General features: G+C 38.9%; 1 protein-coding gene across 1 annotated transcript; it reads left to right on the top strand.

The window, feature by feature from the left end:
* Window positions 1–3317: 3317 nt before the first annotated feature.
* LOC112253755 (zinc finger protein 239-like) lies at window positions 3318–22516 on the top strand. Its single transcript, XM_024425730.2, has 2 exons — window positions 3318–3483; window positions 19771–22516. The coding sequence occupies exons 1-2, from the start codon at window positions 3375–3377 to the stop codon at window positions 20748–20750; spliced, it is 1089 nt and encodes a 362-aa protein (XP_024281498.1). The 5' UTR covers window positions 3318–3374; the 3' UTR covers window positions 20751–22516.
* The last annotated feature ends 2894 nt before the right edge of the window (window positions 22517–25410 follow it).

The following is a 25410-nucleotide window of genomic DNA, read 5'->3' as shown; positions in this document are numbered from 1 at the left end:
ATCTTCAACGCACGTTCTAATGAACTCGCACACCGAATCAGCGTATTCGTCAATGTTGTTGTCTGACGCAATACGAAACATCTCCCAGTCCACGTGATGGAAGCAGTCTTGGAGTGTGGAGTCAGCTTGGTCAGACCAGCGTTGGACAGACCTCAGCGTGGGAGCCTCTTATTTTAGTTTCTGTCTGTAGGCAGGGATCAACAAAATGGAGTCGTGGTCAGCTTTTCCGAAAGGGGGCGGGGGGGGCCTTATATGCGTCGCGGAAGTTAGAGTAACAATGATCCAGGGTCTTTCCACCCCTGGTTGCGCAATCGATATGCTGATAAAATTTAGGGAGTCTTGTTTTCAGATTAGCCTTGTTAAAATCCCCAGCTACAATGAATGCAGCCTCCGGATAAATCGTTTCCAGTTTGCAGAGAGTTAAATAAAGTTCGTTCAGAGCCATCGATGTGTCTGCTTGGGGGGGGATATATACGGCTGTGATTATAATCGAAGAGAATTCTCTTGGTAGATAATGCGGTCTACATTTGATTGTGAGGAATTCTAAATCAGGTGAACAGAAGGATTTGAGTTCCTGTATGTTTCTGTCATCACACCATGTCACGTTAGTCATAAGGCATACGCCCCCGCCCCTCTTCTTACCAGAAAGATGTTTGTTTCTGTCCGCGCGATGCGTGGAGAAACCCGCTGGCTGCACCGCTTCGGATAGCGTCTCTCCGGTTAGCCATGTTTCCGTGAAGCAGAGAACGTTGCAGTCTCTGATGTCCCTCTGGAATGCTACCCTTGCTCGGATTTCATCAACCTTGTTGTCAAGAGACTGGACATTGGCGAGAAGAATGCTAGGGAGTGGTGCACGATGTGCCCGTCTCCGGAGTCTGACCAGAAGACCGCTTCGTTTCCCTCTTTTTCTGAGTCGTTTTTTCGGGTCGCTGCATGTAATCCACTCCATTACACTGGTTGTAAGGCAGAACACAGGATCCGCATCGCGAAAAACATATTCTTGGTCGTACTGATGGTGAGTTGACGCTGATCTTATATTCAGTAGTTCTTCTCGGCTGTATGTAATGAAACCTAAGATGACCTGGGGTACTAGTGTAAGAAATAACACGTAAAAAAACAAAAAACTGCATAGTTTCCTAGGAACGCGAAGCGAGGCGGCCATCTCTGTCGGCGCCGGAAGTCAAGGTGTGGGATGTCATCTATAATAATGACATATAGGCAATTAACAAAAAGTGAGACAACGTGGAGATAAAGAATAACAAAATATATTTATTAACTGAAGTAAATACAATTAACAATGGTGTGTGTTTAGTCATTTTTATTTTTGATTCCACAACCAAAATCTGTCTGTGTCTGCATGGAGAGAGTCTCCTCAATGAATGGGGAAGAGGTGCATTTATCCTGGGACACACCCGAGCCCAGGTGTGTCCCATTTCACTGACGACCCTCCCCGCTCCGCCCACGACATCCTATTAAGGAAAACAAGAGCAAACAGAAAGAATTTGGCAGAGGGTATAAGGGACTATGCATGCAGTCTGATGATGGACCAGGGCTTTGGGATGCAGTTAGGTTTATATGCGGTCTTATGATGTACCAGGGCTTTGGGATGCAGTTAGGTTTGTATTCCGTCTGATGATAAACCAGGGACTGGGGATGCAGTTAGGTTTGTTTTCCTCCAGCTACTCTCCAGTTTGCTCCCAGCAGCGTTCATAGAACATAGGTCACTGTTAAACTAGGCTGCAGAGCGTTCCAAGTTTGACAAATAATTCAACCAGTGTGTGACGTGGGTTTCTTTAAATTAATGAATGAATATGAAACTGCCTTCAATACAGATGTGAAGGACAGTATGTTTTAAATTCTCACTCAAAATATGCACTGCTCTATTTGAACGTCTCGATATATTATTATTTAATGAAAGGAATGAAAAATACATTTGTGTGTAAATTTAAAAAGCGTATATTAACTGTGTTGCTAGCCTGCTAGCCAACAGCTTGAATTTTTTGGCTATGTATATGCTTTCAAAGTATATTAGCTACTGTGTTTTAGACACCCTTCTGCAACATCAACAACGAGTCAGCCACCTAGGAAGCCAACAGCCGAAACATTTAGACTGTTTCTGTGCATTTTTGACTCTGTGTTTTAAATATACTTCTGACATATCGTTAATAGATCCGATTTAAATGTTATTGGTACATTGTTAGTCAACTAGCTGGCTTGACAAGTTAGCCTAGCACTAAACTAGTCGCTCATGCTAGCTAGCTAACATCCCCGACCATGAGCTCAGTGATGTATTCCCCTCCCATGCAAAAGAAGAAGAGGTCTGCTGTCTTCGATTGAATGTCCTATTTATCAAAGGTGCTTTTGGCTGGGGTCAAAACGACTCCAAAGGATTTGAATTTGTTAAGTCTATTTTGATACAGAAACACTAAAACATGATTTACATTTATTAAGAACAAGTTGATTGACAAAGTCATGAAAAATTGGAAGATTTGAATAAACCACATTTTGGCTATGATAAAAGATATGCCTCTGGGGTCAAAATTATCCATGTCAGAAGTGTGGTTCATTACAAATATGTAGTGGGTGTACAAGTTTGTTTTAAATTTTCACTCATTAAACACGAATCAATGAACACATGCTTCTCTTTGAACGACTTAATATAATATTAAACTTTTATGAAATAAATAAGAAAAAAAAACGTTTGGTTCCTCAACTGCGTTGCCCACTCCAGTCAGCAGATGGCGATGTGCGTCTTAGGTTCAGGGGACGCTGCCAGTGTGACGTATAATCTAGTGGACGGGACGCTCCTTCAACAGCTAGTCAGACACCTCGGTAGCTTTCTAGCAAACATAGCTACAACATTCACGGTCTTTACACTGGTTTGGTGTACATTAGTCGCTGTGTATTAAACACACTTCTGCCGTATGTACTTGTTAGCCTATTTAATTATATATTTACGTTTTTCAGCTAGCTGGTTTGCTAAGTTAGCTTAGAACTAGGCTAGTCGCTAATGCTAGCTAACATCTCCGACCATGAGTTCACTAAGCTACTTTCCTCCTGCTAAAGGAGAGGGGGTCTGCTGGACGGAGAAAGAAGCTCTCGTGAAAGAGGAAGAGGAAGAGAAGGATGTTACAATGCAAAAACAAGTAGAGGGTGAGGCTGTTACCGTGAAAGAGGAAGAGAAAGACGTTTCAGTGAAAGAGGAAGACGCTTTCAGAGTGAAAGAGGGGGATTTCACAGTAAAAGAAGAGGATTTCACAGTAAAAGAAGAGGATTTCACAGTAAAAGAAGAGGAGGATTTCACAGTAAAAGAAGAGGAGGATTTCACAGTAAAAGAAGAGGAGGATGTAGTTTTTGGACTGAAAGAGGGGGAGATGGCTGTTACATCCACAAAGGAGGAGGAAGAAGAGGAGGTTGGAGATCTGGGTCCGGTTTCCCAAACGCATCTTAAAGCATCCAATGATTCTAACGATGTTAACACTAGTAAGTATTGTCTTAAAAACAGAGGTACAAACTCTGCAGTTGTTGAACTGATGTGGGGTGTTAAAGGGGAAATCTGCAATTGCTACATCCAATATTTTGACTTTTAAATTATTTATTTAAAGCCATTGATTCTTGAAGAATATAACACATGCCTCATGAGCTTAGTTAAACTGTTGTACCCCATCAGAACCCCAAATAAGCTTTTTTTTACTCCAATGTAAACCAACACTGTATAGCCTCAACATGGTTAAATCTATAATGTTGATGTCATGGATGGTCAGTCCTTGCATCCGTAGGTCTGTCTATGAATTTGAGACCAGTTGCATTTCTCCAGCCCCATCCATCATCTTATTAGCAAAACAGTGGTGGAATTACAGCTTTGTTATTGTTTCAACTGCAGATTGATTGTTGCGTGGCTTTTTTAAATGGATAACCTAGGATTTGAACAGAAACTAAATGGCTGCCTAAAGAATTTGTTTGGTTAACATCTGAGGGATAGGGGCTGGAGAAATGTAACCACTCTCAAATTCATAGAGAAAGCTATTGTAGCAACCATAACCCAAATCCTAGCGACCTCGTCAAGAAGTTTAGACAGTTATAAGGTGTTGGCTTGACAGTCACTGGACCCAGGTTTGAGTTCAGCTCAGGGCTACCCCCTGAATTCACTACACTATGAATACAAGGACTGACCATCCATGAGGTCAGAATTATAGTTTAAGCAGGTTTCTAGGATCTATAGTATATTCTAGAATTTCCAGTGTATATTTCCTGTGGGGGTAAAATTGTTAGAGCTGTTGATAAGTCATTGTAAAATATTCAGCCATTTCTTTCATGCCATTACATCAATATAGCCTAACTAGAAGAAGAAAAAAACTCTTCCCGAACCACCTCGTCCTGCTGGCCTTCATACAGTGGGGCAAAAAAGTATTTAGTCAGCCACCAATTGTGCACGTTCTCCTACTTAAAAAGATGAGAGGCCTGTAATTTTCATCATAGGTACACTTCAACTATGACAGACAAAATGAGGAGAACAAATCCAGACAATCACATTGTAGGATTTTTAATGAGTTAATTTGCAAATTATGGTGGAAAATAAGTATTTGGTCAACAACAAAAGTTTATCTCAATACTTTGTTATATACCCTTTGTTGGCAATGACAGAGGTCAAACGTTTTCTGTAAGTCTTCACAAGGTTTTCACACACTGTTGCTGGTATTTTGGCCTATTCCTCCATGCAGATCTCCTCTAGAGCAGTGATGTTTTGGGGCTGTTGCTTTGCAACACGGACTTTCAACTCGCTCCAAAGATTTTCTATGGGGTTGAGATCTGGAGACTGGCTAGGCCACTCCAGGACCTTGAAATGCTTCTTACAAAGCCACTCCTTCGTTGCCCAGGCGGTGAGTTTTGGATCATTGTCATGATGAAAGACCCAGCCATGTTTCATCTTCAATGCCCTTGCTGATGGTAGGCTTTGTTACTTTGGTCCCAGCTCTCTGAAGGTCATTCACTAGGTCCCCCCGTGTGGTTCTGGGATTTTTGCTCACTGTTCTTGTGATCATTTTGACCCCACGGGGTGAGATCTTGCGTTGAGCCCCAGATCGAGGGAGTGGTCTAGTATGTCTTCCATTTCCTAATAATTGCTCCCACAGTTGATTTCTTCAAACCAAGCTGCTTACCTATTGCAGATTCAGTCTTCCCAACCTGGTGCAGGTCTACAATTTTGTTTCTGGTGTCCTTTGACAGCTGTTTGGTCTTGGCCATAGTGGAGTTTGGAGTGTGACTGTTTGAGGTTGTGGACAGGTGTCTTTTATACTGATAACAAGTTCAAACAGGTGCCATTAATACAGGTAACGAGTGGAGTACAGAGGAGCCTCTTGAAGAAGTTGTTACAGGTCTGTGAGAGCCAGAAATCCTGCTTGTTTATTTTGGTAACCAAAGACTTATTTTCCACCATAATTTGCAAATAAATTCATAAAAAATCATACAATGTGATTTTCTGGAGAAAAAAAATCTCATTTTGTCTGTCATAGTTGAAGGGTACCTATGAAAATTACAGGCCTCTCATCTTTTTAAGTCTGAGAACTTGCACAATTGGTGGCTGAATAAATACTTTTTTGCCCCACTGTACGTTTGACTATTGGATGTTCTTATATGCACTTTAGTGTTGCCAGTGTAACATTATAGCTTCCGTTCCTCTCCTCGCCCCTACCTGGGCTCGAACCAGGAACACATCAACAACAGCCACCCTCGAAGCATCGTTACCCATCGCTCCACAAAAGCCGCGGCCCTTGCAGAGCAAGGGGAACAACTACTCCAAGTCTCAGAGTGAGTGACGTTTGAAACGCTATTAGCCCGCACCCCGCTAACTAGCTAGCCATTTCACATCGGTTACACCAGCCTAATCTCGGGAGTTGATAGGCCTGAAGTCATAAACAGCTCAATGCTTGAAGCACAGCGAAGAGCTGCTGGCAAATTGCACAAAAGTGCTGTTTGAATGAATGCTTACGAGCCTGCTGCTGCCTACCATCGCTCAGTCAGACTGCTCTATCAGATATCAAATCATAGACTTAATTATAACATAATAACACACAAATACGAGCCTTTGGTCAGTAATATGCTCAAATCCGGAAACTATAATTTAGAAAACAAAACGTTTATTATTTCAGTGAAATACGAAAGGGTTCCGTATTTTATCTAACGGGTGGCACCCATAAATCTAAATATTCCTGTTACATTGTAACCTTCAATGTTATGCCATAATTACGTAAAATTCTGGCAATTAAGTTCACAACGAGCAAGCCGGCCCAAACTGTTGCATATACCCTGACTCTGCGTGCAATGAACGTGTGACCAAATTTCACCTCGTTAATATTGCCTGCTAACCTGGATTTCTTTTAGCTAAAAATATACTTCTGTGTATTGATTATATGAAAGGCATTGATGTTTATGGTCAGGTACAGTCGTGCAACGATTGTGCTTTTTTGGCAAATGTGCTTTTGTTAAATCATCCCCCGTTTGGCGAAGTTGGCTGGCTGTCTTAGGAAGAAATAGTCTTCACACAGTTCGCAACGAGCCAGGCGGCCAAAACTGCTGCATATACCCCCACTCTGTTGCAAGAGAAGTGACACAATTTACTTAGTTAAAATAAATTAATGTTAGCTGGCAATATTAACTAAATATGCAGGTTTAAAAAATATATAGTTGTGTATTGATTTTAAGAAAGGCATTGATGTTTATGGTTAGGTACTCGTTGACGCAACGGCAGTCCTTTTTCTCAAATGCGCTCTGTATCGATTATATGCAACGCAGGACACGCTAGATAAACTAGTAATATCATCAACCATGTGTAGTTAACTAGTGATTATGATTGAAGTTTAATGCTAGCTGGCAACTTACCTTGGTTTCTTACTGCATTCGCGTAACAGGCAGGCTCCTCGTGGAGTGCAATGAGAGGCAGGTGGTTAGAGCATTGGACTAGTTAACTGTAAGGTTACAAGATTGAATCCCCGAGCTGACAAGGTAAAAATCTGTCGTTCTGCCCCTGAACAAGGCAGTTAACCCACCATTCCTAGGCCGTAATTGAAAATAAGAATGTGTTCTTAACTGACTTGCCTTGTTAAATAAAGGTGTAAAAAAAATATAAAAAAATCTGTCAAATCGGTGTCCAAAAATACCGATTTCCGATTGTTATGAAAACGGCCCTGATTAATCGGCCATTCCGATTAATCGCTCAACTTTTAGTCCAGAGTAGTGATGCTGGGCGGGCGGGCAGGTGTAGGCAGCAATCGGTTGAAGAGGATGCATTTAGTTTTACTTGTATTTAAGAGCAGTTGGAGGCTACGGAAGGAGAGTTGTATGGCATTGAAGCTCGTCTGGAGGGTAGTTAACTTCTTAAGGTATAGGGGGCAACATTTTCACTTTTGGATAAATAGCGTGCCCAATTTCAACTTCCTGCTACTCATGCCAAGAAATAAAGATATGCATATTATTAGTATATTTGGATACAAAACACTCTGAAGTTTCTAAAACTGTTTGAATCATGTCTGTGAGTATAACAGAACTTATGTAGCAGGCAAAACCCAGAGGACTAACGTTCAGATTTGTTTTTTAGGTCTCTGTCTGTTCACTGGGATCTCAATGGCAAACGATATTTCTTAGGAACTTGTTTTCAGTTCCTACCGCTTCCACTGGATGTCCCCAGTCTTTGGAATTTGGTTGAGGTTATTCATTTGTGCAATGAAGAAGTAGGGCCATCCTGGAAAAGGGTAACGCTGTTGAGAGTTGGCCAAGACTTGAAAAGTAGCGTTAGTTTCCTCTCGTCCTCTATTGAAAACAGATAGACCCGTCTTCAATTTGATCGACTATTAACATTTAAAAATACCTAAAGTTGTATTACAAAAGTAGTTTGAAATATTTGGGCAAAGTTTTTATTGGCAACTTTTGAAATATTTTGTAGTGACATTGCGCATTTTGGAAGCTGTTTTTTTCTGGATCAAACGCGTCAAATAAATTGACATTTTGGATATATATGGACGGAATTAATCGACACAAGGGCCAATTGTGATGTTTATGGGACATATTGGAGTGCCAACAAAAGAAGCTCATCAAAGGTAAGACATATTTTATATTTTATTTCTGCGTTTTGTGTAGCGCCTGCAGGGTTGAAATATGCTACCCTCTTTGTTTACTGTTGTGCTATCATCAGATAAAAGCTTCTTATGCTTTTGCCGAAAAGCCTTTTTAAAATCTGACATGTTGGCTGGATTCACAACGAGTGTAGCTTTAATTGAGTATCTTACATGTGTGATTTAATGAAAGTTAGATTTTTATTTGAATTTATTTGAATTTTCCGCGCTGCATTTCTCCTGGTTTTTGGCCAAGTGGGACGCAAGCATCCCCTATACCATAAGAAGTTAACACAGTGTCCAAAGAAGGGCCAGTATACAGAATGGTGTCGTCTGCGTAGAGGTGGATCAGAAACTCACCAGCAGCAAGAGCAACATCATTGATGTAAACAGTGTCGTGGTAATATCCTGTGTTACTAAACATTAAGAGAGCAAACCACACACAAGTCAGTTATTTTATAAAGTCCATATTTAATTATATATGAGCTTCACCATAGCCCTGTGACTCTCAGATCAATTCAGTATCTATAAATGAATTCTCTGAGTGTTTACAAAATGGCAACTGAGATCTTTTATAGCAAAGATCCACCCCTAATCGACATGACAAACCACAGATAATAGGAACTTCACAAAGTGCCTTTTACTTGAAAGAGGAGTATCCCATAGACAGATAGCATTAGCTATAAATTATCATTCAGTTTGGTCTCCTAAACAAAGTTCCTATCTCGTTCTTGGTACAACATAGTACCAAACAATTACCTCATCCAATTGCATATATCAATTGTCAATTCTATATACTCCCATCTCAAGTACACTCCCTCCTGGACAAGATCAGAAAAGAAAGTGAGCCTCTTAGGTCATATACTAAATCAAGATGAGGGCAACCTCAGAGGGGACATACAATAGTTACAGACACATTCCCATAAGAAGACAAACCTCCATTCTGTCCTCTTCCCCTTCTGATATTCTTCATAGCATCACATGGTTTAACAGTTACATTGACATACGAAGACAAGCCTGACCTCTCCCCTCTCTGGGCCCCTAGTGACTAAGCCCTAGAGAAGAGAGAGGAAAATGCAACTGCCAACAGTATTATCCAAAAGAGAACATCCTAATGACAAATATCTCACAAGCATTATTATGTAAATAAAACATCTTATTTATCAATGCTACCTAACTAATTCTGATTCTGCTACCACAACAGAGAAAATAGTTGGCCCAAGAATTGAACCTTGTGGCACCCCCATAGAGACTGCAACAGGCCCTCCTATTTGACCCATTGAATATTGGAAAAGTAGTTGGTGAAGCAGGCGAGGCAATCATTTGAGAAACCGAGGCTTTTGAGTCTGCTGATGAGGATGTGGTGATTGACAGAGTCGAAAGCCTTGGCCAGGTCAATGAATATGGCTGCACAGTATTGTTTCTTATCGATGGAGGTTAAGATATCTTTTAGGACCTTGAGCGTGGCTGAGGTGCACCCATGACCAGCTCTGAAACCAGATTGCATAGTGGAGAAGGTACGGTGGGATTGTAAATGGTCAGTAATCTGTTTGTTAACTTGTATTTTGAAGACCTTAGAAAGGACAGGTAGGATAGATATAGGTCTGTAGCAGTTTGGGTCAAGAGTGTCCCCCCCCTTTGAAGAGGGGGATGACCGCGGCAGCTTTCCAATTTTTGGGAATCTCAGCCAACACAAAGCAGAGGTTGAACAGGCTAGTAATAGGGGTTGCAACAATTTCAGGCAGATCATTTTAGAAAGAAAGGATCCAGATTGTCAGGCCTGGCTGATTTGTAGGGGTCCAGATTTTGCAGCTCTTTCAGAACATCAGCTGACTGAATTTGGGAGAAGGATAAATGGGGAAGGCTTGGGCGAGTTCCTGTGGGGTGTGCAGTGCTGTTGACCGGGGTAGGGGTAGCCAGGTGGAAAGTATGGCCAGCCGCTGAAAAATGCTTATTGAAATTCTCAATTATAGTGGATTTATCAGTGGTGTCGTGGAAATTTCCTCTATTTACCAAATCATGAGAGCAAACCACACACAAGTCAGAGTTAGTTATCAAAGTCCATCTGTAATTATATGAGCTCTATCACAACCCTGTGACTCTCAGATCAATTCAGTGTCTATCAATGAATTCTCTGAGAGTTCCTTCCATATTGCAACTGAGATCCTTTAATAGCAAAAAACACACATAGTCAGACAGCATAGACATAATAAATCGTTCAGCTTTGTCTCCTAAACTATGTTATTTTCTCAAACTCAGAACCATAAACCAATCCTCCATATCAACAGGCATATATCAAATCCATCCTATCTTGACAAGATCACAGAGACACACAGACATTGTGGAGCCAAGAGATACATGCTTGACCTCTCCCCTCTCTCTGGCCCGAACAACTTAGTCTTGACATAGAACAGATACTGCAACCCCGCCACAGTATTATACAAAAATAACATTCTGATGAGAAGTAACTTATAACCATATGATGAATATAAAACATCTTACCTATGTGACCAACCAATTCTGATTATTCCCCAACATTCCCCTCTCAAGGGACATTGTCCCTCCTAAAGAATCAAAATATTAATTATATACTCAATATAAAAATTCAAATCCCCTCAATGTCAAATACTTTAACTTATATGTAAGCTTTCTCCCTTCTGAAACTAAGTTTACAACCTTTATTCTACAAGACAAACTTGCACATGTTTAATAACACAGAATAATCCATTTGAGGAAAATAAAAACACAACCAATATTTAGAAATGCTCCCTAAGTTACATGAGAATCAGTGTCTAAACACAGGCCTCCTCACAACATATAGGACAGACATCCCTCTAAGTCCTCATGCTCAGAAATATACTTAGGAATGGAGAATAGGGCAGTGAAATCATTCATATTCCAAATAATAAGTAACAACCCAACTATTTATCCAACCAATATTTAGAATAGCATTCCTCAGTGATTCAAATTTGTCTTATCACTCAAAATAAAAACCTCAATTTAACACACATCAATATTAGCAGATTTACTTACATTCAGTATAATTATCCCATAATTCTATTAACTTTTTTAATCATGATTATAATACAGATCAGTATCTCAATGCATTCTTAATCTAAATTACTACAATTTACATAGTGTAGACCTCTTCAATCAACCTGATACCACAAAAGTATAAACCAGTTAATGGCACAGTTGACCAACCCCACTGCATCTTCTGGTGTCTCTTTTGTTCTTCTTCAGATAGCTTTACTGTTCAAAGTGGATGGCCCATGATAATGTCCCAATTTCAATGTCTCATGTCATTCGTCAACCAATATACCAGCATCATAAGAAAATGTTAGAACAGATCTTTCTCCATGATCACTCCAAGTAGCCTCATCACAGTATGAGAGAACCATGAAAGAAAAGCAGTTGATAGCTTAGATCTGATACTGTACACCAATTTCTGGCTTGGTTCTTTTCTCTCGGTAGAAGTGGTTTGGAAAGCCTCCTTCGACGACTTTGTCACTCTTCTTCAGCCAGTTAGAGGGGGTTTTGATGTACACCCACTATTCGGTCCAATGATCTCTTCCATGCATTAAGATACCGTCTGATGTCACTTTTCATGATAACCTCGAAAGAACAGATCAGAACAACAGTTTAGTTCAGTTCATTACCTACATGATAAATGATTACTTTTACCAATTATTCTTAATACACATATCTAAACATTTCACAGAGAATATCAAACTATTCTTTCAAATTGGTTTATACTCCCCATCTTACTGTCAACTCCATCGTAGAGCCAAGGATCAAGAAGTTAGACCTATACCTCGGGAATAGAACAAAACAAACACAACAAATACAATACACTCAACAATACACTCCTTCACATATCACTTAAGTTGTATAACTTCAATTCAAACCCTCAAACTGAATCCTCCCCCATGTTTTACACACATCTCTCCGTATGAGAGTAATGTAAAACAAAACTGAAAAGAAATGTAAAACAAAATTTCAGCTAACCTAATCAAATTAAAATCACTAAACTGAAAAAACTCCACAAAGAGAAATGATTTAAACCCCTATGGTCATAGGAAAATAGACTTAAAGCAGCATACCCTTAGTTAAAAGCAATACCCTTCACAGTGGTCCAAATTACAAATATGGCTAAGAAACATATTTACCAATTACACAAATTATTTTGAAAGCAGTATTACAAATGACCATAATTTCATTATCCAAATGGCTTTCCAATGCGGGTGATCAAGCCACAACGGAAAGTCATCGGAAGGTCATAGGTCATACAAAACCCTTCAAAGCAGTGTTTTTCACTATATGAAACTATTTGCAAACAATAATCAACTAGTTCCAACATTTTTGTATTTCCATGTTCCCAGAACATTCCTTTATCAAAAGAATTTGCGTGTGTAATGAAAAGTCAGAAAATAAAAACTCATTAAAATCCCATGTGGTGAGTTCCCCTTTGATACCTTTAATACCCTTGCACTAAAACAAAAAACTTCCAGGCCCCTTTAATGTTGTAGTTTATGGCCTCAAATTCACTCACTCTCCCCAAGAGTATAGTCCCTGGAAACATTCCAGAGAGAGACAGTGAAATATCAATTTTCCCGGAGAAAACACAAAAACACTTAGTTAGTATTCTTACACTACATCAATTCAGAAACTCAAACGTGAAACTATAAACCAAACCTAATGATAATTCCACTATCTCAAATCATTAATCATAAGTTTTAATCAAATCAATGTATATGTATGATAATGTTTAATTAAGTTAAATCAACTCCTAAAAAAACTTTTAATCAGCAACCTAATAATTTCAACCTGTTGATATAAATTTAGTAAAAACCAATCCTGATTTTTTTTTTTTTAACAAATCTAAAATCTTTCAAAAGTTGGCGCTGTCTCATCAGCGTAAAAATCAAAACAAACTTATTATTTTTCCCACTCATATCCACAAAGCTTTCATTCCCCAAAACATATGAAATTATTTTGACTATTGCGGTAACAACACAAATTAAAATCTATGATACTCCCCCACTTAACATATTAGTTTACTCTTCTGCCAACAGGCTCTCATACTACTCAATCCAGCAATCACCTTTAATGACCTGACATTGTTCCACATAATGGAAACATACTATAATGTTAGACTACATGAACTTTCCTGCTCAAATTAACTGGTGTTACAGGTTCAAGAATCAATAACCATCAGAATATATTCTCCCAATGTCTTACTCACTCACAATTTTCAGATCTACTCTCCTATTTCTTTTTCCCCCAGTGGGCAAAAAGATAACCCCTCTCATTTCAACTTTTTTTCCTTACCTCTATCGTAAGATTAAAACCCAACTTCCTCTTCTCTTTGCTCTCCACACTTATGAAATGTATCCTATTTCTTTAAAAATAACACGTGCAGCGCCAAAATTATAACATGCGTCAGTCAATCTATAAGAATGAAAAATATTTCGGTAATCACTTTCCATTGCCATTCTCTCCCCGCTATCATTCAGAATTTCTTTAACTTAGGTAACTTAGGTCTTAGAATTTCTTTAACTTAGGTAACTTAGGTCTTCTCTATTGATACATTCATTTAAATGACTCAATTTTCAATACATTATTCCAGCAGATAATTTAGTGAACAGACATCGTCTTGCATCAGAATTCGCTTCGTTATTATTTTAAGTTGAATAAGTCTATCAATTTAACCTAAACAATCTATTGAAAACGTTCAATTTATCCCTTCTCTCAATTTGAACCAGACAAGCTATTAAAACGTTCAGTTTATATCTTATACAAACACTAGTGACCATAACTTTCCAGGCAAAACATACAAATAGATTATTTTACAATCAAAAACTCAGAATTCAGTCAGCGCAATGACTGGGAATGGAATCCGGGCCTCCCGTGTTGCAGGCGAGAATTCTACCACTGAACCACCAATGCTATGTGAAAAACTAAGTTTCTCCGCAAATAAACCCCATTTACAAGTAAAATCAAAATACGTCACTATCGGCAATTCCCAGAAGAATAATAGCCCAATTTTAATAGTACAAACGTTACTCCAACTATGATTCTCAAATTCCAAATGAATATATTAGCAATCAAAGAATAAAATCGACAGTTAATGACAAGGAAACAGATATTGCGCCTTTTAATAAAAGTAGATTGTTTACTTATGCAACGTATTTCAATTACTTTACTACATCACATTAATCACGCAATGATAATTAGTTTGATAGAAAACCTTAGGCTTTTTATGACATTATAAATTACATCGAGATTCCCCCTTAATTCTCTCTAACTTTATTCAGTTTATTCAATAAATCCCACAACTTCTCTCATACTGGGAAGAAAAAATATAACATGTTCAGACCTTAAGGGCAGTTAAATTTCAAATGTTTCACCCAGACGGAGATAATCCAATATGCGTTTTATAGTTACATCGTTAGGGTAAGATAACCAAAAGTGGACACACTCTAATCAGTTTCTAGAGCTCAATTTCCCAGATTTTGTAGATTATTTTAATAGTGCTTAAAAACTTCATCTTTATCAAATTATCCATTTAAGATACCAACTCAAAACCTACGTACGTCTACGAATGGGTGGTTTAAATTGTATCTAATCATTCTCAGCATTACTTTATCAAATCTCTAGTAATTGATTATACACACATACAATTTATCATAATTTCAAATAATTCACAGAATCCATATAAAACTTTAGAAATCTTAGGTACTCATACAGAAGTTTCAGGATCACCCACACAGGATTGGTCAGATGTCCACACAGAACATCAGAACATAAAAAGTTTTGCCCACACAGAGTCAACCCTACCCCGCTCACACAGAACGGTCCGACAACTATTACCTAGTGATCCCATAACAAAATACTCACACAGAGTAACCCAGGGCATACCTGGCTAGCACATTTAAAATAATTGGAATTCACCACATCTGAGGGTCACTTAGCCAATCACACAGACGCACAGAATGAGGTCCTTCTTCCAATAGGGCTTCACCAAGTGCCATGTTTCACCTAGAACACACAGTCCCCTGGCCCCTCACCCCGACAGACCTCACCAAATCCCCACTGTGATCAATTCAGTGTCAGGAGGGCTCTTGATCACTGGCAACCGGACAGTGCAGAGTATCTTTTGAGTCCACAAAACCCCCAGATTACTCTCCTCTGACTCGGCCCTGCTTACGCCGCCAAGGTGCCTTCCTTACAAAGGAATTCACGCTCAGAGTATACGTAACAGGCATAATTAAAAAACTCTACTTCAAATCTGTGTGTGGTTCGCTCACCATTTTCTTTATAAAAAACTCATTTCGAGATGTGGTATCCACTCGGCTCGCTTCCTCTCAAATCAAAGGTTGGTCCAGCTGCTTCGTTCCCGAAGTGTGGTTTCCCTGAGATCCCAAGTTTAGGGGATCCCTTGTGCACGATTTATTTACCTAGATCGTCAGGAATGGTCACCGAGTGAAGATTCACATCCCCTCCTCGTCGCCAAATGTTGTGGAAATTTCCTCTATTTACGAAATCATGAAAGCAAACCACACACAAGTCAGAGTTAGTTATCAAAGTCCATCTTTAATTATATGAGCTCTATCACAACCCTGTGACTCTCAGATCAATTCAGTGTCTATCAATGAATTCTCTGAGAGTTCCTTCCACATTGTAACTGAGATCCTTTAATAGCAAAAAACACACATAGTCAGACAGCATAGACATAATAAATCGTTCAGCTGTCTCCTAAACTATGTTATTTTCTCAAACTCAGAACCATAAACCAATCCTCCATATCAACAGGCATATATCAAATCCATCCTATCTTGACAAGATCACAGAGACACACTGACTGACACACAGACATTGTGGAGCTAAGAGATACACGCTTGACCTCTCCCCTATCTCCGGCCCAAACAACTTAGTCTTGACATAGAACTGCAACCCCGCCACAGTATTATACAAAAATATCATTCTGATGAGAAGTAACTTATAAACATATGATGAATATAAAACATCTTACCTATGTTACCAACCAATTCTGATTATTCCCCAACAGTGGTGACAGAGTTTCCTATCCTCAGTGCAGTGGGCAGCTGGGAGGAGGTGCTCTTATTCTCCATGGACTTTGCAGTGTCCCAGAACTTTTTTGAGTTTGCGTTGCAGGAAGCAAATTTCTACTTTAAAAACCTAGCCTTGGCTTTTCTAACTGCCTGTGAATATTGGTTTCTAACTTCCCTGAAAAGTTGCATATCACGGGGGCTGTTCGATGCAAATGTAGAACGCCACAGGATGTTTCTGTGCTAGTTAGGGGAAGTCAGGTCTGGGGAGAACCAAGGGCTATATCTGTTCCTGGTTCTACATTTCTTGAATGGGGCATGCTTATTTAAGATGGTGAGGAAGGCATTTTTGAAGAATAACCAGGCATCCTCTACTGATGGGATGAGGTCAATATCCTTCCAGGATACCCGGTCTAGGTCGATTAGAAAGGCCTGCTCGCTGAAGTGTTTCAGGGAGCGTTTGACAGTGATGAGTGGAGGTCGTTTGACCGCTGACCCATTACAGATACAGGCAGTGATCGCTGAGATCTTGGTTGAAAACAGCAGAGGTGTATTTAGATGGCCAGTTGGTTAGGATGATATCTATGATGGTGCCCGTGTTTATGGCTTTGGGGTTGTACCTGGTAGATTTATTAATAATTTGTATGCGATTGAGGGCAACAAGCTTAAATTGTAGGATGGCGGTGGTGTTAAGCATGTCCCAGTTTAGGTCACCTAGCAGCACGATCTCTGAAGATGGATGGGGGGCAATCAGTTCACTTTGTTTACTTGCTGTTTGAGGTGGAAAAAAATGTGCTTTGAAAAGCTCCACAACTCATTAGTGGTGGTGCGTTAAGACATCCCCAAATGAGCACATTTATAGGCCTACATTTACGCACAGGACAGGTAGACTAGTCCTACTTCTATATGAGTAATCAGGTGTGCGTCCTTACTAAATATTGACAGGAGTGTTTCAAACAAAAGACAATGAATATATTTACAAAACTGACGCATCTTGCGGGGTCAGGTCTGGGTGGTCTGGCATGGGCCATTTCATTTAGTATCTGTTTGGGTCGGCATGGGGAATGATTGTATTTCCCCATAGTATGTTGTACCTCAAGTTGACCGAGTGAAACGGAGTGTAACTTTATGACTACAATTACTGTTCCCTGAATTAGGGAAAAGAGGTACAACACATGTTTGGCCCCACCCCTCCTTGGGTCGTTGAAGAGCGATATTGAATTAAATATGACCTAAGGCTCGTATTTCTGTGTTTATTATTATAATTAAGTCTATGATTTGACTGAGCGGTGACTGAGTGGTGGTAGGCAGCAGCAGGCTCGTAAGCATTCATTCAAACAGCACTTTCCTGCGTTTGCCAGCAGCTCTTCGCAATGCTTGAAGCACAGCTCTGTTTATGACTTCAAGCCTATCAACTCCCAAGATTAGGCTGGCAATACTATAGTGCCTATAAGAGCATGCAATAGTCAAAGATATATATGAAATACAAATGGTATAGAGGGAAATAGTTCTATAATTCCTATAATAACTACAACCTAAAACTTCTTACCTGGGAATATTGAAGACTCGTGTTAAAAGGAACCACCAGCTTTCATATGTTCTCATGTTCTGAGCAAGGAACTTAAACGTTTAGCTTTTGGCACATATTGCACTTTTACTTTCTTCTCCAATACTGTGTTTTCACATTATTTAAACCAAATGGAACATGCTTCATTATTTATTTGAGACTAAATTGATTTTATATATGTATTATATTAACTTAAAATAAATGTTCATTCAGTATTGTTGTAATTGTCATTATTACAAATATATATATATATGTATATAATATAAAATTGGCCGATTTAATCGGTATCGGCTTCTTTTGATCCTCCAATAATCGGTCGACCTCTACTATCTTATTGTTTGGTGATGGTGTGGGCCAATTTGTTTAACACTTAGTTTACAAACCCTCATTTTCAGGCTGATAGAAAAGCTAGCCAAAGAGCATTTTACTGGTTGAAGTTTTTTTTAAAGTATAAAGCAGTTGATTTGCGACAATAAGACAAACATATTAAGCAGATGATTCAAACGAGCCTTACAATTATAATCCAAAGTAATGTGAAATGCACTCATAAGCAACCTGGAAATGGATGCTATTTTTGCTGTCAGCCTATGAGAACTCCCCTGAGTTTTCCCCCATGGTGGCGAATTAGTGAGTAGACACAGAGCTTAATGTGAGTTTCCTTGAGTAGCACTCCTGATCTTGATCTGATAGCGCGCTGTAATATTCAAAATACATTGTTAAAAACTAAAATCTTCGCTTACCATTTTTGCTCCAGGCAGATATATTACATCCATAACTAGTGGTCTCCTCATTAGCAGGGAGGAGTTTCTGCAATCAAATTGTGTGTGCATTGACCTCGTGCTGCAATTTTAGCAAACCCAGAAAGGGGCCTATATTGGAGACCAAAGGTTGTCTGGCACACTGCTTAGAGATTCAACAACGTGAATAACTTACAAGACAAAATATGACTATTGTTGCTAACTTGATTCTCTGGGATAGGTGGGACGCAATCGTCCCACTTGGCCCATAGCTAGGGAAAATGCAGAGTGCCAAATTCAAATAAAATTCTATAAAAAGCAACCTTTCATTAAATCACACATGTAAGATACCAATTCAAGCTACACTCATTGCGAATCCAGCCAACATGTCAGATTTCAGAAAGGCTTTTCGGCGAAAGCATATGATGCTATTATCTGAAGATAGCACAACAGTAAACAATGAGAGAGTAGCATATTTCAACCCTGCAGGCGCGACACAAAACGCAGAAATATAAATCATGCCTTACCTTTGACGAGCTTATTTTGTTGGCACTCCAATATGTCCCATAAACATCGCAAATGGTCCTTTTTGTTCGATTAATTCCGTCCATATATATCCAAAATGTCAATTTATTTGGAGCGTTTGATCCAGAAAAACACTGGTTCCAACTTGACTAGCGTCACTACAAAATATCTCAAAAGTTACCTGTAAACTTTGCCAAAACATTTCAAACTACCTTTGTAATACAACTTTAGGTTTTTTAAATGTATATAATTGATCAATTTGAATACTGGATGATCTGTGTTCAATACAGGAAGACAACAAACTCAAGCATGCTTTCTGGTCTTGCTCAACTATTAAACAGTACACATGACGTGACACTTGTTCAAGATGGCTGTACTTCTTCATTACACAAAGGAATAACCTCAACCAATTTCTAAAGACTGGTGACACCCAGTGAAAGCGGTAGGAATTGCAAACAAGTCCCTTAGAAATCTGGTTTCCCAATGCAGAAAAGAGGGTGACCTCAAAAAAAAATCTGAATAGTTTCTCCTCTGGGTTTTGCCTGCTACATAAGTTCTGTTATACTCACAGACATGCACGTCTTATATTCTGGGGATGAGTAGTAGGTAGTTTAATTTGGGCACGCTTTTTATTCAAAAGTGAAAATGCTGCCCCCTATCCCGAAGAAGTTTTAATTGTCAAATTTAACAGACATCAATTGTTGAACAACTTCATGTGTTGTGGGCCTTTAACCATTTGTCTGACATTGTCATTCACACAGGAGAGATACGGGACAATCGTGGATCCTCTGGGGATCCTCAACAAAATCATGATGATGATGACGAGGCAGTGAAGAGTCTCCCCACATCAGAACTCCTCAAGAAACACCAGCAGAGACCCACAGGAAAGAAATCTAACTGCTGCTCTGACTGTGGGAAAAGATTCAACTCTTCATTAAAACTTAAAATACATCAACGAATTCACACAGGAGAGAAACCTTTTGGTTGTGATCAATGTGGGAAGAGTTTTACTGCATCTAGCCATCTGACTATACACCAGAGAACACACACAGGAGAGAAACCTCATAGCTGTGATCAATGTGGGAAGAGTTTTACTCGGCCAGACAGCCTGATGGTACACCAGAGAACACACACAGGAGAGAAACCTTATAGCTGTGATCAATGTGGGAAGAGTTTTTCTACATCTGGCCAACTGACTTTACACCAGAGAATACACACAGGAGAGAAACCTTATAGCTGTGATCAATGTGGGAAGAGTTTTACTACATCTGGCCAGCTGACTTTACACCAGAGAATGCACACAGGAGAGAAACCTTATAGCTGTGATCAATGTGGGAAGAGTTTTATTTCATCTGGCCAGCTGACTTTACACCAGAGAATACACACAGGAGAGAAACCTTATAGCTGTGATCAATGTGGGAAGAGTTTTACTACATCTGGCCAGCTGACTCTTCACCAGAGAACACACACAGGAGAGAAACCTTATAGCTGTGATCAATGTGGGAAGAGTTTTACTAGATCTGACCATCTGACTTTACACCAGAGAATACACACAGGAGAAAAATCGTATAGCTGTGATCAATGTGGGAAGAGTTTTACTAGATCTGGCCATCTGACTTTACACCAGAGAATACACACAGGAGAAAAACGTTATAGCTGTGATCAATGTGGGAAAAAATACTCTGATAAAAGATCTATGATTAAACATCAGAAACATTGTTTCATGATATCAATTAAATAATGTCACAATGAAGAATGTTTTAACATTGAAGAAGGATTATTTGAATCATGTCACAATGCAGAACCCTAAATGTTTGTCCCCTGTTCTATTGATTGCAGCATCAGGGGAAAAATCCAGGCCTGAATTGGAAGAGTACTATTTATGACTTAACAAAAAGGGACTAACAAAAAAAGAGTTGTTACACACCACGTTGGTGATGCACTTAAATCAAAATGCAACACTTCAAAATGTAGCGAGCTGTTTTCTACAAATTGTCCTCTAACCAGTGATGTACACATTATTCCCAGATTCCGTGTGGTTTTTGCTGCTTTAGTTTTAACAGGACTTGCAACCTCATCTCCCTCCTATCGCACAATTGATTTCAACATATCGATGGTTGATGACAAATAAGTGTTGTGTTCCTTAGTTTTTCGACCCCTAAATTTAAATGCATCTCTCCTAAATTGTAGCTGACTGTCTTCTGCAGGTTGTCCTCTAACCAGTGAGGTGAAAGATATCTCCCATTTCCATGTGTTTTTTTTTTGTTGTGTTTGTGTCAACAGCACTTACTACCTGATTTCCCCCCGAATCGATATCAGTGATTTATTGCTACTTGTCAAAACAGGGTTTTGGTGCTTGTGCAGTTTATAAGGTGCTTTTTTAAGAAAATACTTATTTTGATTATTGTGGCAGATGTTTGGGTCTATAGTACATTTAATGTTTAGGATTTCAATTCATCACAAACTTTTTCTGCATTTGGACTATTGATTTGGACACATTAAAACTGTGACATTGGGGCTATCCCACATAGCAAAATGTAGTTGAAAATAAGACTATGCAAAAGTTGAAAAGAAAACAATTTAATTTCAATGTACTTGCAGCCTATACACATGGACTCAGTATAATAAATTGGCCTATTATCAATTTTATTAACAATTTGACATCACTCCAGTATTTCTTTACAACATTCAAATGCTAATTGTCTTTTTTCCACTACTGAAGAAGCATGACTCGAATCACCTACTCATATTTCAAACATCCAGCCTGACAAAAGATACATGTTTTATTATTCCATGCCTCACCATTAGTTAATATGTATTGACAATAATTAACTTAACAGAGGGTTACATTTGGTTTTGATATTTCATATTTACAATTCATGTAACATTTAGTAATCAGAATTATTTATGCAACCACCTAACAATTTTTGTGTACAATTATATTGGAATTGTTATCCTGCTTTTAGAATATCAGGGATCATTCTCAGATGTGCCAACCGAAATGTACTAGAGCATGATATTGGGGACTGGAACCCGATCCAACAACATACCTATCGAGTGAACCCTGAAAAGAGAGAGAAGCTCTGCAGTTAGGTGGAAAGTTACGAGGGATATTGCAGGCGTTTCCTCTTGAAATCAGACATGTCCGTGATAAGAACAACTTGGTTGCTGATTGTCTCAAGCATGGGCAGTCAAAATGTTTTGTGTTTTGCATTTAGCCTGTGTGTTTCCATGGATCACAATTTATTTTCACTGCACATTTTTCCGTATTGGAGATGGAGTTTTGTTTGGGCTAGTTCCAAGGGGACGAGAGTTCTAGAAGCTAGTGAGTTTTTAGGATTCTAAAGAAAGAAAAAGGAGTAAAAAAATGAGATTGTATATTATTTTTTAGAAATAAGTGTTTTTTCTTGTTTTTTCATTGTTGACAGCCAGTAGACACCATGTTTATATTGTAGAAGGTGAAGCATTGTAGTTGATAATGAGAAATGGAAGTTTTCTGTTGGTGGAGAGCAAACTTGTCCAACAAAAATGTAGGATATATTTGTTGTCTTAAGGTGTTACTGGCTTTGGTTTTTCCATTTATGTTTTGAGGTTGGACTTTAGCTCGTATAGCTTGTTAGCACGTAGGGTGCACAGATTGGTGTCACCTCGTTAGTCAATGTGTTACACCTGTGCTGGCTTGTCCATCTCGTTAGGGTTTAATATTTTAATTAATGGATTTTTCTCAGGGTCATTAGTCTTTCAGTTCTTATTCTTCTGTTTTTTTTATCCTCTTATGTTTGTGGCAAATATTTGTTCATATTCATAGTTTTTTATACATTTTTTTGCTGTGAAGCCATTGCGTTGCATCCATGTCTGAAATGTGCTGTATAAATAAAGCTTGATTTGATTTGAACATATTGTAAAATATATGAACCCAATCAACAGAGTCTTGCTAAACCAATGAACAAATATGTGCAAAAGCAACACATATCTTGGTCCATCTTAGTATGAAAAACAGTATAAATTCAGTTTCTCCCACTCTGTCAAAATAGTGCATGCACATATTATTTCCTAACCATTCACAATGCTGGCTGAGGTACCAGTAAAACATGACATATTATTTCCTAATTGTAAAAAAAAATCCCCACTCCTTTATCAACTAGTCTCTCACTGTTTAACCAGAATAACATGAGTTGCACCCTTCAAACTGTTAGTCCAAAATAATATTCAGCTACTTAGATGTCATGTTATGCTCACTATAAGAAATCCTGAATGTATTGAAATGCCTGGAGGGGATGTGTTATTTCATAACCCATCATTTATACCGGTTAGTTCATAACCAATCATTTCTACCTGTTAATTCATAACCCATCATTTATACCTTTTGCTTGAAAGGGGCGGTTCAGGCAGACTGGCACGCTCCCTGACCTTACTTCTTACTTGGCAGGAACTAATGGGGATCCATAATAAACCCCAGGAAGAGTAGCTGCTGCCTTGGCAGAAACTAATGGGGATCCTTAATAAACCCCAGGAAGAGTAGTTGCTGCCTTGGCAGGAACACAGTCATGTGATAAGTGGTATAGAAAAGTCCAATCTTAGGAGAGTACATGGGAGGCACTATACTGTGTCTCTCTGATCAAAACCACTGATACAGGTGCTCCTCCACCCTCTGGTGGGACGGATCATGTCTACAGAGAAACCTAGATTCAAATACTTAGATTTGTGTGTATTGGGTATATGTTTTTTACCTTTATTTAACTAGGCAAGTCAGTTAAGAACAAATTCTTATTTTCAATGACGGCCTAGGAACAGTGGGTTAACTGCCTGTTCAGGGGCAGAACGACAGATTTGCACCTTGTCAACTCGGGGATTGAACTTGCAACTTTTCGGTTACTAGTCCAACGCTCTACCCACTGCCACCCAAATGTTTTAGATATTACTTGTTAGATATTACTGCACCGTCGGAGCTAGAAACACAAGCATTTCACTTTACCCGCAATAACATCTGCTAAACATGTGTATGTGACCAATATAATGTGATTTGATTTTGATTTGAAATAAACGTCCTATTTATCAAAGGTGCTGTTGCCTGGAGTCAAAATGACTCCAAAGGATTTGAATTTGTTAAAAGTCTATATTGATACAGAAACACTAAACCATGATTTAGATTTATAAAGAACAAGTTGATTGACAAAGTCATGAAAAATTGGAAGAATTGAATAAACCACATTTAGGCTATGATAAAAGATATGCCTCTGGGGTCAAAATGATCCATGTCAGAAGTATGGTTCAATGCAAATGTGTAGTGGGTGTAAAGTTTGTTTTAAATTATGAGTTCACTTAGCTACTCTCCTGCTGATAAGGAAGAGGGGATCTGCTGGACGGAGCAATAAGCTCTCGTCGAAGAGGAGGAGGAAAAGGAGGATGTTACAATACAAAAACAAGAAGAGGGTGAGGCTGTTACCGTGAAAGAAGAAGAGAAAGACGTTTCAGTGAAAGAAGAGGAAGATGTGTTCAGAGTGGAAGAGGATGTTACTGTAAAAGAAGAGGATGATGCAGTTGCTGGAGTGAAAGAGAAGGGGGAGATGACTGTCACATTGAAAGAGGAGGAGGAGGAAGGAGAGGAGGTTGGAGATCTGTTTAACACCAGTAAGTACTGTGTCTGCAGTCGTTGAACCAATATGCAGTATAGGGGTTCTACACTTTAATGTTGTTCTGTAGGAATGGCTGAAGCAACACTGTAACGTGTAGAACATCAAGAGTGGACCATCACCTAAACGTTAACAATTGATCAAATGCATCCAATGACAATACCTGAAATACTGTAGTCCTCAATATCTCCTATTAGATTAGCCCAATATGTTCTCTTCAAGAGGCAATCAGCAGTTGTTACATCCATTTTGGGACTTATACATTAATTATAAATGCCTCGTGAGCTTAGTTCAACTGTCGTACTGCATCAGAACCCAAAATATAAGCTTTTTTTCATTCCAATGTTTGTCAGTAAATATAAACAACACTGTATATACTCAAAACATGGTTAAAACTATAATGTTGATATCATGGATGGTTACATTTCTCCAGCCCCATCCCTCAGCTTTTACTGAAACGGGCAGGGAGTACGCTTTGTTATTGTTTCTCCTGCTGATTGCTGCCTCTGCTACTCCTCAAGGTCCAAGGACTGTATGTTATTTTCAGAGGTAGACTGGCTCTGGCAGCCAAAATAGCCAAATATTCCATCTAAATGTGATACGTTTCTAGAAACATAAATTGCTGTACTTTCATATCACATCAAAACAATTTCACATAATACTTCCACATCAAAATAATTTCACATAATAGTTTCATATCACATCAAAATCATTTTAGTTTTATACTGTTTTCTCTGCTACCGCTTAGCAAGCGGTACCGGAGCGCCA

The sequence above is a fragment of the Oncorhynchus tshawytscha genome, linkage group LG07 (genome assembly GCF_018296145.1).
Source record: "Oncorhynchus tshawytscha isolate Ot180627B linkage group LG07, Otsh_v2.0, whole genome shotgun sequence".
NCBI classification, from domain to species: Eukaryota; Metazoa; Chordata; class Actinopteri; order Salmoniformes; family Salmonidae; genus Oncorhynchus; species Oncorhynchus tshawytscha.
The sequence above is the reverse complement of the archived record's forward strand: the minus strand, read 5'-3'. Positions and strand labels throughout refer to the sequence as shown.

What these genes read in the sequence shown, in the direction of transcription:
- LOC112253755 (XM_024425730.2), top strand. Translation starts at nt 3,375, where the DNA reads ATGGCTGTTACATCCACAAAGGAGGAGGAAGAAGAGGAGGTTGGAGAT. An exon ending in TTCTAACGATGTTAACACTA is followed by an intron (nt 3,484 to 19,770) that starts GTAAGTATTGTC and finishes TCATTCACACAG; the next exon opens with GAGAGATACGGGACAATCGT.